This window comes from Barbus barbus (genome assembly GCF_936440315.1).
Source record: "Barbus barbus genome assembly, chromosome: 36".
Taxonomy (NCBI): domain Eukaryota; kingdom Metazoa; phylum Chordata; class Actinopteri; order Cypriniformes; family Cyprinidae; genus Barbus; species Barbus barbus.
The window spans coordinates 26,741,182-26,755,460 of NC_136714.1; the positions used below are offsets into that span (position 1 = coordinate 26,741,182).

At 38.2% G+C, this 14,279-nt stretch overlaps 3 protein-coding genes across 4 annotated transcripts in view; 1 reads left to right on the top strand and 2 right to left on the bottom strand.

The window, feature by feature from the left end:
- The window catches only part of LOC306856344 (SHC-transforming protein 3-like), a 28,912-nt gene extending 20,075 nt beyond the window's left edge, over nucleotides 1-8,837 (bottom strand). Inside the window, exons 1-2 of the mRNA XM_079395577.1 lie at nucleotides 8,709-8,837; nucleotides 1,428-5,188 (exon numbers count right to left, since the gene is read on the bottom strand). Coding sequence (XP_079251703.1) covers nucleotides 1,428-1,991 — 564 coding nt within the window. The 5' untranslated portion in view covers nucleotides 1,992-5,188; nucleotides 8,709-8,837. The remainder of the gene's footprint in view (nucleotides 1-1,427; nucleotides 5,189-8,708) is intronic.
- A 54-nt stretch (nucleotides 8,838-8,891) lies between these two features.
- On the top strand, nucleotides 8,892-10,226 carry LOC306856350 (cyclin-dependent kinases regulatory subunit 2). Its single transcript, XM_079395587.1, has 3 exons — nucleotides 8,892-9,056; nucleotides 9,324-9,451; nucleotides 9,548-10,226. Exons 1-3 carry the CDS (start codon nucleotides 8,998-9,000, stop codon nucleotides 9,589-9,591), a joined length of 231 nt encoding a protein of 76 aa, XP_079251713.1. The 5' UTR covers nucleotides 8,892-8,997; the 3' UTR covers nucleotides 9,592-10,226.
- A 1,631-nt stretch (nucleotides 10,227-11,857) lies between these two features.
- LOC306855540 (semaphorin-4D-like) overlaps nucleotides 11,858-14,279 on the bottom strand; it is a 61,724-nt gene continuing 59,302 nt past the window's right edge. The window contains exons 18-20 of one of the 2 annotated variants that reach the window (XM_079394299.1): nucleotides 13,519-13,731; nucleotides 13,363-13,436; nucleotides 11,858-12,343 (exon numbers count right to left, since the gene is read on the bottom strand). In XM_079394299.1, the coding sequence (XP_079250425.1) occupies nucleotides 12,314-12,343; nucleotides 13,363-13,436; nucleotides 13,519-13,731 (317 nt within the window). In that variant the 3' untranslated portion in view covers nucleotides 11,858-12,313. The remainder of the gene's footprint in view (nucleotides 12,344-13,362; nucleotides 13,437-13,518; nucleotides 13,732-14,279) is intronic. The other variant, XM_079394298.1, reaches the window with a different exon arrangement.

Sequence of the window (14,279 nt, forward strand, 5' to 3'; positions counted from 1 at the left end):
CGGAACAACATCCCCCTGGTCTGGTAACCGGTCGCCGTGGTTACGCGATTTGCATGCACTTCCCTTTTGATGTGATAAACTTGCAGTTAATTTGAATAGATCAAATCTGCAGAGGTAAAACATAAGTGGTCGCACGGACAACTGAACCACTATGTCTGTGATATTTAAGGAAAGCAGAGAATATATCGCAATAACAATGTACATAGAGAAGATGGATAACTGAACTTGTGTTCTATTACAAGGACAGTCAAAGTCTCTGAAATACACATGCGTGTAAGGCTGTGTTATGGTAAAAACATGCTATACTGTATATAATGAATTATATAAAGCTATGGTTGTACAGGACGGTTTTATTTGATTTATGTACAACATTGACACTTATTGAACTGAATAATTATACTGTTATCTTCTTTAGAGCTGCTTTACAGCCATTTTACAACATTCTAACATTATTTTCCTGTTTATTAATGTGAAGCAATTTTGAAACAATCTGTATTGTATAAAGCGCTATAGAAATAAATGTGATTTGATTTTAACGATGAGGAATATGAAAAATGTAGATTGAGACAAGTTTGATCAATTTAACTGATGTTTTCTTTCACTATCACTGGGATACTATTCATATTTCAAATTCGTTTTCTGTATTTGTTTTAAATTTAATTAAGTTGTGTGTTTTTGCCAATTTTATTTTTTTAATGTGTCTATATAGTTTTTCATTTTTATAGTTTATATTAGTTATCATATAGTTTATACTGGTTTTTATTTCAGTTTTATTTTTAGATATTGTAGTACATCAAGTTAAACTAAATGAAAATGTGGTGCCTTGCCAACTAGATGCTTTTTTTTTTTTTTTTTTTAAGTTTAATATTTTATTTCAAGTAATGAAGATGTTTGGTTATGGTTGGTTATAGTACTATAATAACCCTGGTTGAATCACAGGTGCTTATGATATTAATTTCACTTTTTTTGTCTTTAACTCGTGTTATAAAATATCAAACATTGGTTATGCATAATCATCCTTTTGATTGGTTTCGATCAAGTTCCAACAAAGAAAACAAATCCAATGAGATGAAGTATCCTCACTTGTTCTAAATTTGGTCGTTTATTCAAACAAGCATGATTATTTAGTTCATACTGTATGAATTAATTTCCACCTATTTTTTTAAATTAAATATAAAATCTGATTCGCCTTATACCACCCACCTCCACATGCATGTAAGACTCAGAGGAAAAAGACGGCATGTAAACATGGTACTGTATGTGGCGGAACATTCTGTACTTTTATGGTCACTTGTGAACATAACGGTGCCGTTTCAAGTCACTGGCGACCTGCATTATTCCAAACTGTACACATAATCCCTCTATACCGGCACATGGATGGAAAACAACAAGGGAAACGTAGAAGACAGAAAGCATTTGGATCTTACCTTAACGACGTAAGTCACTCCAGGTCCGGAAATCTTTTCGCTGGAGTGCAGCCATCCACGAGAGGGCTTATTCACCAGCCCGTCACAGCCCGTGGCACCCGTCCCTCCTAGGCCCCAGCCCTCTCCACCGGGCTGAGACTCTTCCATCCTGCCCTTCTTCCCCGAGCTGGCCGAGGCGGGCTCAAGCAGGGTGTGAGGTGCTCCAGAGGCCGCAGGGAGGGCAGACGAGCCTGGGCTGCCGGATCCGCCTCCTGTCGCTCCTCCCTGGAGCTTGGACACGGCCAGGTCCTTGACGGCGGACGGCAGGCCCTTGATGCCCAGCAGTCCGGAGGAGTTGGCGAATTTGAGGTTGGAGACTCTGTTGATGAGGGTGCACAAGGTGCCGGACTCTTCGGCGGGGTCGGGCGGCAAGACCTCGGCTGGCGGGGCGTACGGAGGGTCGCCCACGGGCGGCGACGGCGGGACGGCCGAGACCTTGGCGTTCATGGAGAGACCGTGCAGAAGCTCATCGACGGATGTCACTGACTCATTCCGGAATCGGTTGTATTTAGCACGGTGAAGCATTCCCCTCAGTGTGCCAGTCTACACGCGAACGGACACATCCAACTCCCAGCTGACCGTCCACTTCTTTAGCATGCTGGAGCCGAGAAAGCGTCCTCGAGGGTTCGAAGAAATGGAGCGAGCGGCCGTCAGGAAAATCCGACGCCGTACAGCAGCGGCAGCAGCAGCTCGGGGACCAAAAATAAACCACAAAACACAGAATCCATGGAGACAGAGGACGACGAGAGAGAAAAGCAGCGAGAGGTCGCTCCTCTACAGAGATGGAGGGCCAGAGATGGCAGAGAGAGAGAGACAGAGCTCTAGTGAAGAGATGTCTCTCTCTCCCCCCGCATCCTGGCAGATCCCTGAACATGCATGACTCACTCTGAGAGAGAGAGAGGGAGAGGGAGAGAGAGAGAGAGAGAGAGAGAGAGAGAGAGAGAGAGAGAGAGAGAGAAAGAGACTCTTCTCAACAAAAGACTCACTCAACACTGCAGAGCATTTTCCGTAAAAAAAAGCTCCCACTTACAGCTCGGTAGAACCAATCAATTCTCAAAATTCGCCCCTGTCCATAGGAACGCCTCTTGCTTTGATTCAGTCCGGATAAACAGAACAGAAAAGATGTGATAAACAGATCACTGTAGGGAAATCCGAGCTCCGTCAGAATGAACTATAATCAAAATCAGTCCACTGACATAATTCAATGCATAAACCACACAGGAGTACCGTGCGTGTTGTTGGATCACATGTACGCCACACAGAATGAAACTTGAGTCGGCGTGCACGGCGATCGCTAATTTTCCTCACATGCAATCGCAGTTTTACTTTAATTCAGAAGCAAGCCTCTCTACTGAAAAGGTGTGCTGCATAACCTGCTGTTGATTGAGAAATGATAATCTACCAAAATGACATGAAATATTTGAAAGCGTTCACCTTTCGCCTGCAACTGCATCAATCTGGTTAGTTCTACCTCACTTATGCATCGCCATTGTTAATGGCAAGTTTAAAACGTGCTTGAATTTAAACCACAAGACCGATATGGCTTTATCTATTTGTCACATTAATTTTTCCTGACGTACTACGAAACGTCGGCATAATTCCATCCACGCCAGCACTCGAATATCCCCCCCTACAGAAGGCAAAACAAGCTGAGCTTTGCTCCTCAATGAGCTTTGTTGAATAATTAAACATGCCTTTCAAACACAACGTCGAGATTCGATCTCACTAAAACGCCATCCAGATTTGGTGGGGATACGACCGTGAATAGTGATGTCAGATCTCCCGGCCCCATTAAAAAGCAGTCGACGGGATCAAGCCCGAGACATTAAGGCAGCAAAAAAACAGCCATTCATGTAAAATGTCCAGAAGAGCTCGTGACAGGGAAGCGGCAGTCATTCACAAGCTTCCTGTACCGCTGCGGCTAACGCACTGCAGTCCCTCCCAGCGTCTCGCTTTCCTGCCTGCCTGCAAATTGAAAAAAAAGAAGAAAAGACAGAGAGAGAGAGAGAGAGAGAGAGAGAAAGAGAGAGAGAGAAGGATTTGTCTTCTCTGCTGAGACAAAGCGTTAAAAGTGCTCCTCGCTCGTTGTTGTCACAGAGATGCGGAAAAGAGATGCTGAGGAGAGGACGAGAGGATGCTGGGCAAAAATGATTCGGGTTGGCTGTGAATGGAAAGGCAGACGGGCATACCAACGTTTCTGTGAATGAAGTCAGGCCTCGGCAGCTTTCTGCACGGCAATCCCTCAGGATGGATCCCGACTGCCCAATCAGGTAAGAGCAGGATGACTCATTCAGGGTAGGCTGGCTGAATAGTGGGGCAAACCACTTGAAGCACAGGTGATGGGAGAAACCATTCTCACCCGACAGCACTGCGTACTGCTGGCTGCATCGCTTCTAAACTCCTGAAAGCACGCAACCCGCTTCTAAAACATGTCTTGGCGAGATGCATGGCCTTTTTCAGAAGAGAACAGCGATGCTCAATTGTACTATCTGATAAACTGGCCCCTCCTGAGTGCACATTTTGCGCATTCATATGAATGAAGGCTGATCAAAGAACATAGACTGAACTGAATCGACTGAATTATATGATGCGGCCGGCACAGCTGAGCCGTTTGCTTGCAGTATGTTGATCTGGAAATTAAAAACAGGCAGCAAAAACAAATAAAAGGAACTAGATTTGTGCATTTCTTGAGGAAAATTTCAGTGGTGATTCTTGGGGAAAAAAGTCACCACCAGGATGCACGGTTTGGCTGTCAGTAGTTGCTATACAGTTGCTAAGGTGTTCTGAGTGATATTTATTGTGATGCTATGTGGTTGCTAGGGTGTTCTGAGTGGTTTTTATTGTGATGCTGTGTAGTTGCTAGGGTATTAGGATGGTTGCCAGAATATTTATTTGCAGTTGCCAAGGTGTTCTGAGTGTTTTTTTTATTGTTTCTTAGCTGTTACGAGTTGTTTTTATTGTAATGATATGCAGTTGGTAGGGTATTGGTTGCTATGCAGTTGCTAAGATGTTCTAAGTGATATTTACTGTGATGTTATGCAGTTGCTAGGGTATTTGGACAGTTACAAGAATGTTGCAGTGTGGTTGCTAAGGTATTAGAGTGGTTGTCAGACTGTTTATATGCAGTTGCTAAGGTGTTCCGAGTAATATTTATTGTGATGCTACAAAGTTGCTAGGGTATTTGGATAGTTACAAGAATGTTGCTAGGGTGTTCTGGGTGGTTTTTAACTGTTGCTAGGGTGTTCTGAGTGGTTTTTATTGTGATGTTGTGCTGTTGTTAGAGTACTTGTATGGTATCCATGATGTTGTTATGCAGTTGCTAAGGTGTTCTAAGTGGTTTTTATTTGTTGCTAAGGTGTTCTGTGTTTTTTACTGTGATGCTGTGCAGTTGCTAGGGTAATAGAACGGTTGTCAGAAGGTTTATTTGCGGGTGCTAAGGTGTTTTGAGTGGCTTTTATTGTAATGCTATGCAGTTTTGTTGTAATAACATGCACTAATAAAAAATAAATAAAGTTAACAGGGTCAAATTACTTCACACTGACTTTTAAAATTCAATATATTCAATATAAAAATCTGATCAATAACCTTCAATAATGAATAAGCTTCAGTGGTGTGCATCTGGATCAGGATTTCTCTTTCTCTATGAACACTACAGCTCTTCTCAGGCAGTTTACTCACCGTGAAAAAGAGATCATCAGGTTCATCTTCCTTTCATAATACACCTAAAACAAGAAAAACACAGAAAATCTGTTACAAACATATAAGAAATCAAACTGTTTCACTGTAAATGTATGCATTACACATTATGCACTCTATATGTATATATTTATATGCATAGAGAGAGTAGAGTTAGTGGGTGGCGGACTATGTGTGTGTGTATATGTGTGTGTGATTTTCATAGTCGTGACTGAAGTGTGTCAGTTCACTCCTACACACATGCTCATTAAAACAGCAGGAAGTATAGAAACTGAGAGAGAGAGAGAGAGAGAGAGAAATAACACAGAAGTCTTTCCTTTTCAAAGTCCAAAAATCACATCACATGATCACATGTCTGTTGGGACACATATGAGGTAGGGCTGCACAATTATAACAAAAATCATAATAGTTGATTATTCCCTTTAAATTGTAATTGCAATTATTAATTACGCTTATTACAATTTACTTTGAATTACGTTTAAACCATTGTTTGAAGCAACTGCATGCCATATTTTTAGATGAAAATAAACAAGCTGAAAAAACTTTTATTGCTTTTCTACTAAGCCTCAAATATGAACTATACAGTGGATTGGTTTCTTATTTAAATAAAAAAGTAAAAATAATATGCACGGTATTATAATGTTATACTAAAAATAAAACCATGGAAATACCCTTAAGATAACCTGTAGGAAAAAAAACATGCAGAATAACATGCGTGAATTTTGAACGACTAATTGCTGCTTTGAACGATTACGTAATTTTGGCATCTGTAATTGTGATCACGATTAGAAATTTAGAAATTTTATTAATTGTGCAGCTGTAGGTATGTCACTCTTAAATGGCAGGCTAAAACAAGACCAATTTTATTCCAGTGACTAATAGTGAGGTTTAGCGTCCTAAAAGCATTTTTTTAACTAAACTGCAGATTTACAATAGACTATTTTTGTGATGTGGAACTTAAGGACCCTAAAAGATTTGAATGAATGTCTACATACAGTATAAAACATGTAAATACAGAAGAAATAAGTAATATTCACAACATATAGATTACATTTCATTGCAGCACTGCATTTAGCAGAGTAAACGTTCCGACTGCATCCAGACACATGCGGTAAGAGAGAGAGATGCTGCCTACAGGAACCTTTACTGTAACCATAGTTTCAAAGACAGCATAGCAACAGGAATGAGGTGAGGGGGCCGGCTTTAATGATTGGCAGCTCACATCCAGCGGATGCCATTGGCTGCTGCCAGTGAGTGTAGCACGGCATATTCGAGTGTAGTACACTACATGCCACTACATGCATTTGCAGGATGTTCTATTTGTATCCCAAATAAGGACCAGAAAACATCTAATTCACATTCCTAATTTTCATAAGAAGCTGCAATATATTCGCCCTCACCTCTGAGATCAGGAAATGTGATTAGAAGATATGAAATCCTTCCCCGGTGTCCGAATCTGCTCTTTCAGTTTCAGAATAATAGGTTACCAAAATAAATTACTCAGAGACTTGTTTTAATAAACGTTTAACGCATCAACATTTGTAATGGTTTCGCTTTATTAGTAAACAATAACTCATAAGCAATAAAATGAAAGTAACAGCGAGTAAGTCTTCACCATCGGAGTGCTGCCCCGTCTAGAGCTCTCCTTTAGCTTTTATAGCCTTGCATACAATTTGCATTAATTTCATAAAATCCTCCCTGCATTCTTCCTTAGTAATCCTTTTTACACACACACACACACACACACACACACACACACGACCTTTATCCTACTTAGTACAGAGTGCCAAAAGTTCAAATGGAAGAATTGCAAGGGCTCTAAATACAACATGAATATCTTCATCTCTGTTTAAGCCTACAAAAATATATGTAACACCTCTAAAAGCATGGTCTAAGTATACATGTCTTAGCCACAAAAGTAACACCCATATACAGATATAAAAATTGTACGGTTAGAAAGAGATTTCATCTCACATCTTTAATGTAAGATGCAGTCCATCGTCTTAAAAAGCCAACAAAGCATATAGCAACCAAACCACCAGCCTTCAACACTTATAGATTTGGGAACAAAATGTATAACCAGACATATTTCTATAATTTTAGAGATGGAGCTTTGAGTTTCAATGATTCAATATCACTAGCTAAGGTTTGTAACTCAAGATTAAAATGATTGCATTCAACCATTTCCCTTAACAGTTTCATTATTTTCTTATTCAATGTTTCTTGTTTTCACATCAGTCCTCATCTTAAAATGTATGTTCCTCAGGTCTTTTCTAGGTCTGGCGGTGCCGCTCCGCTTTCTTCCAACTGCAACCCTTAAATGATCAAATCATCAATATTCACCTTACTTGGGTCATACTGTTTCCACTAGAGAATTGATCAGGGAATTGTGTATTTATAGGCCCTTCTCTCACAAGGAAAATGAAACACTAGACACTTTCTATAAACACTCCCTGCTACAAAGACTCAATAAGATAATGTTTACTTGAGCATTGCACTACAAATCTTTTTGCACTATGCGCTGCTTCCCACAAAATCTCTCTTTAATCTGCACAACAATTTAATGTACAAATATCTCTTTTGCATAATTTCATGTACAGTATTTATGTAAAGTTCTTGTACAGTCTCAGTTTGCGTATGTCTAGGCAACTAGGTATAGTAGTTATAGTATTTATGGTATATATATAGTCAGAAGCTCTATTGTTTTTCTCTCTTATACTTGCATTGTTGTATGTTTATCTTATGTTTAACTAGTATGTAGCACCGTGACCATGCGACCATGTTCCACTATATGTCCACACATGAAGCAGAATGACAATAAAGCTCAACTTGAACTTGAATTCAGGTGCTACTAGGATACCACTACATAAGATCCACATTTGTTTTCGTGCAAACAATCTCTGATGCAAATACCCGAGGACAAGTCACTATAATTGACTCATGAACAATATTGATTGTGATGGCTGGTGTTTTTTGTGTGTGTTTTAAATTCTGATGCATTTAGGACGATGAAGATTAAATATTATGCATCAGTTCACAACTCAAACAAATGCATATTTAATGTGTAAATCTTTTGGTAGTTTAGTAGTTTGAGTTTATTCAGGTAGTTGAAATAATAAGGATGCATAAAGATTTTTATTTTTATTTTTGAAGCTAAAATTACTGATTATAATTTTTGACAATACTTTTTAAAAGTGTTTCTTGTGAGTTCATGAAAACTGCTTGCATAATATAAAATTAGAAATTGTTGTTAGAAAGTTTTAGATGATTGAAAGACACAATTTTGTTTATTTCTGTTTTTAAAACATTTCAGAAGATTTTATTTATTTTAGTTTGGGAAAACGTCAAGCGCTGACAAAGTTTCATGTAATAAAAAAAATGCTCTAATCACTAAAAAAATAAAAACAAAAAGCTAAACATTGTTTTCTTTCGGTTATAACTTACTTTTTTAAAGGGTTAAAGTTACTAAGCTCTCAAACGATGAACAAACCGTCGAGCATGGATCAAAACAGCATGACAATGCAGTAGTAATATTTCACACTTTACCTTGAGCAGATTTCTGAGGCAAAAATACATTATTTTTATATTTACAGACGCATATTCTTAATAATATTCACATTCTGTTGACACACGACTCGTCTCTGACCGGTTTCCACAGCAACCGCGCTTTCCTCCGCCTTTCCGACGTGCTCACGCTGCCTCCAGTCACATGACCTCTGTCAACCAATCAGAAGCGGCGGCTCCGGTTCAAAACTGTATCGGCTAAAGTTGCGAGAGCGAGTTTGATCGAATCCTTCTTTCACGGATCAATACATCTGAATATTGTCAATCTAGAATGGCTCATAAACAGATCTACTACTCGGATAAATACACGGATGATCTTTATGAATACCGGTAAGATGAAAAACGAGGAGGATTGAGGCCTCGATGCGGCGTGTTTGTTTGTTGAGTCGTAACGTTACATCAAAGCTCTATTAATTGCTTAGTATGTTAGTTATTAATGTTTTTGACCATTCTAGAGGCATGTTTGGACGTGAATTCAAAACTAATGGTTGGAGTTTCCCCCATGTGCTTGTAGTGGAGTGACGTCATCTTCAAGCGTCACATTCATATCTGATTGAAATGCAATTAAATATTGTTTGGTTGTCATTTGTGATGCAGACACGTGGTCTTACCGCGAGAACTGGCCAAACAAGTGCCCAAATCCCACCTGATGACCGAGGACGAGTGGAGGAGGCTGGGCGTGCAGCAGTCTCTCGGCTGGGTGCATTATATGATCCATGAGCCAGGTCTGTATACAAAACCACACCATCATCTGCTCTCTGACCATGGCATTTACAAACTGTCCTGAATAGTAGTCATGACTTGGTGTTTTATTTTTTCAGAACCTCATATTCTGCTGTTTAGGAGACCTCTACCAAAACAATGACAGTCAGGGACACCTGTCTCTTCCGGAAGATTCCTGTGGTTCTCAGTGAATACTGGAGAACTTAACCAAGTCTCTGGACTCCTGTGACCATGATGATCATGCTCCAACAGAATCAAGGGATTGTGGGAAATGTATTTTCAGTGAAAATCAAACAAAACCATGTGACTCAAGTGCCTCTCTGAGTGAAGCTAAAGATTTGTGTTGAATAAAAGTCTGTGCTGCATCATCATCATCATCAGTGTTTAGAAACCTAAATCAGTGTTGAAGTGAGAGCTAGATTAATTTGGGGGATAAATGATGTACTGTATGCTAAAGGGAGATCATGTAGTTCATGCATTGGCCATTCTCAGTTTGAAATTCTTCATTTGCATTAATTCTTCAGGGAAGGTGATTGTAATACTGTACAGATGCTTTATAATGTGCATATATCACGTATAAGACTTTGTTAATAAGGTAGTTGTAGACGAAGAGCCATCATGAAAGCACTATCAGCAACTGTGCTACTTAAGTTTATATATGGAGAAAAAAGGCTTTGACCCTTTATCACAGATTACTTTTGAAAGAATAAAATGATGACTGTAAACTTATTTTATCCTTGCTGCTCTTTATAATAAAAAATATTAAAATGCCATCTCATATCTGCTTTGTGTATTGATTTTCTATCAACACTTCAAAACTTTCAACACATGATGGAGCCACATTGCAACTAATGCTATGGTTCCGTTTGAAAAACAGTTTCGGTGTAACTGGACTTCATTTTTAAAGGGATACTTTACGGCTGGTAGATAGGGTTTTAATAAAATCGGTTGTCTGTGCAGTAGAAACGCGGTTTGAAAATCTGCTACACGACTAGAGAAAAAAAAAACGAGAAAAAAAAAAAAAAAAGGTAGGAAAACTTCAACACCCATAATGCATTGGGCTCGCTCAGACTATCCGTGAGCGGGGATACAAAAAGGCGGAAGTACGATCTGTAGTTTTCACAAACATTGTTAATTTATTTGCTCTAGAATGGAATATGCTGGTTGAAAATCGGCGAACTTACCATTTAAAGCAAAACTATTTAAAGAATATATATATTTACAACACTTTCATGTTATATCCCTCATATGTTAAATTGGATAAATACAGAATATTTTACGTGCTTTATCAGATTTCTATTGTCGTCGTTTTTATAAATTTACGTAAATTACGTTTTATTGTTTGCAATACAAGTCCTGTTTGGTTTCTGCAAACAATACAGATATAAAATATTTGATGCAATGCTTAACATCCAGGCATCTTTCCTGATCTTACTTAATATATAAATTAGACGAAAATCACAGCATTTGCTTGTTGTATGACTTCGATAGCTGTCAAAATGACAAAAGCCACTAGCTTTGCCTTGTTTGGACAGTGAAACATTAAACAGGCCTGTTCAGTGATCATAAATGTGCCTGGCCTTTGCTGGATCAGGACCAAATCTACTTACAAATGCTTATTTATTAAGTCTTTTTTATGAAAGTGTGTTTTAATTCAATTAACTTTGCATTACATTGACTCACCTGTGGCTGGATCTCGATCATTTCCTGTTTCTGAAGGAACCACATCCAATGAATAGAGGTGGTGAAAGTCTCCAACCACAATATAAAACCACAGGGATTTCATTTGCTCATATGTACAACCATTGATGTAAGAATCTTGTGGAAACATGTACTGAACGTGCATTGTGTGACAGCTATGCTGCATTATACTGTTGCATATGCATACAAAAATGCATGCTAGTTTTCAGAACACTGGTTGCTGATCTATAAAAGCTTAAATGAAACACTTGTATGTACTATATCTGTCCACTTTTGGTTTTATGCAGAAGGATGAATGTTTTCTAAAGCAATAAAGACTGAGAGGTCACCTACCCTTATTTAGAGGTTTATGACTTGAATAGGTTTGCAAGAGTCTGTCTGTGTGTGTGTGTTTTATAGAGGTCTGGATCAACTGGTAAAGCAGCAGGACTTGATATACAAGTCTTTTTTTGGCAGTCGATTGTGAGGGTTAGTTACAGTTGTCACACTGTCTCAAAGTTCATATGGTCGTCTCACAGGTCAGAGGTCTCAGGGAAGTGCGCGCTGATCTTTGGATAAGGATAAGCGACGACAGCATTGACCTTGGTTATTATCATTAAAACTAAAACGAATTAAAAATTAATCAACTATATCTATATATATCTATACACATACAAACACTAGTACAAATGCTTCAGATGTTTAGAAAACATGGTTAAAGTCTCTCACAAATGATAGAAATATTATTTATTGTGGTTGCAACCTCTATTTTGGAGGACAAAAAATATTCTAGCAACTTCCTTGAAATAGATCTGCTCAGATATACACACGATTATTTAAATAACTCAGAAGGACTATTATAAGCACAAATCTTGCTTTCACTAACATGAGCCGGTGTCATTTGCTCTCGAGGATGGAGGGAGTATAAATAGAAGTGTGCGGACGGTCGAGGAAAAGCAGTTGTTATGAGCCTGAGAGGCCCGTCTCTCTGCACTCGTCCTTCACAGATCTCTCAAACAGCCTGGAATCCTGACGGGATCCACGGATCAGGAACAGACTCGGAGCGCCTGTGAGCGAAGAAACCACCACACACCACCAGTGTGACATGAGCTGTGTGTGCTCTCGTCCAAGCGTCTGTCCCTGGAGTCAGAAAATGATGCCACGATGAGCGATAATGAGCCGCTTCAGAGAACACCCTGTCCATCACAGCTCTCCTACAGGACAACAATGAGAAACGACAGATATCAGCATCATCACAAACATATGATGAGCTCTTCAGCCCACACAAAACTATAGAGAGCATATAAAACATACAAAATACATCTAAAATAAAAAACTAACTAAATAAATATTGAATTAAAACAAATCTAAAAAATAAAATGCAAATAAAAAATAAAATAAATATAAAATATAAGTCAATTAAATAAAATATACAACTTAAAATAAAATATTTGAAATATAAAATAAATATAAAAAATAAACTAAAACAAAATAAGTACAAATATAAAGTAAATAAATATAAAAGTAAATTAAAATAAAATATATGAAACATAAAAAATAAGTATAAAATAAATTAAAATTAAATAAAATTAAAAATACAATTAAATTAAATTCAATCCAAAATATAAAATTTTTCAATAAAAGGACATTTTTATTTGTTCAGTATTTACTGGAACTATTTTAAAGAAGCTTTTCTATGTTTAACTGACCTTACTACCAACCTGACGAGGCGGCATTTTAAATGTGGAAATGCATTATAAATAAATAATGCATATGTTTTTGCGTAAGCTGTTGTAAATACTGAATGAAGGCACTTTCACCTTTAACTAATATGTGCTGTGAGCCCAAATGCATCTGAAATCAAACATTCAAAAGTTTGGGATCAGTCTCTCATGGTCACCAATGCTGCATTTATTGCAACAAAAACACAGTAAAAATTGTGAAATATTATTAGAATTTAAAATAGATGTTTTGTATATTAATATCTTGTAAAATGTCATTTATTTCTGAGATCAAAGCTGTATTTTCAGCATCATTACAGTCTTCAGTGTCACATGATCCTTCAGAAATTATTCTAATATACTGATTTGTTGCTCAAGAAATATTTCTGATTGTTATCAATGTTGAAAACAGTTGTGCAACTGTGAAATATCTCCTGATGATTCACATATTTTAATTTCATTCAGGAAATGTGTTATAAAATCTCTTGTGTTTGTTTGTGTGTGTCCCTCACCCATGCTTTCTTCCACTGCTGCAGGAGTGTGTTGTGGTCGGTCAGAGCAGTTCTCCAGCGCTCCACGGCCTCGTCTGAGAACACACAGAGACACGTTACACCACCACGGCACAGGTCAGAGTCAGACTAACACAGCAGTGCAATGACACGCTTTACCTCTGCTGTCGAGCCGAAGCTCCACTCTGGATGCATCGCTTCCTGCTGCAGACACCGCCGTACACTCGTACTGGACGTCTGCACTCAAAGCCTCCTCCCTCAGCCAGCTGCTCACCAGCACGGCATCATGGGAAACCACGTGTCTGTATTCAGTGACGGGAGTCTCGAGCTTCTGCCCGTTTATGTGCCACTCAACACTTACATCTCTAGGACCTGAAGGAAAACTGCACTTACATATGGATCCTACAGGGTATTTAGCACTCACTCAGTGTGAACAAGACACGTCCAATCATCTTCATCCACAGCTGCAAGCAGCATCATGCTGTTTGTGTTGTCACACTCTCATACTACATGCATAAACTGTAGCTTCAGATCAGAAACTGACAATAATCACATACATGTTTTTGCTTAGGCTGGATGATCACTTCAGAAACATCTCCAATAAAAAAGCATTCCCATATTATACAACAATCTTTAACAAATTGCAATTTTTCTCTCTCTGTATTCCCACACTTGTTTTTGTTCTCAAATGTTGTATTTTTAAGTTTGAAATTTAAGTTTTGCAAAAAAAATAAGATTTTAAAAATGCATTAATTAATAAAAATAAAATGTTTTTTCCCTCATGTTTTGATCCAGTCATTGTGACCTTTTTACATTTTATTTTGATGAAAATGCTAGTTAAATATTATTGTATTGGACTAAAAACAACTTAAAACTACTATTTACAAAAAAAAAAAAAAAAGTGCTTTTTTGGGGATTTT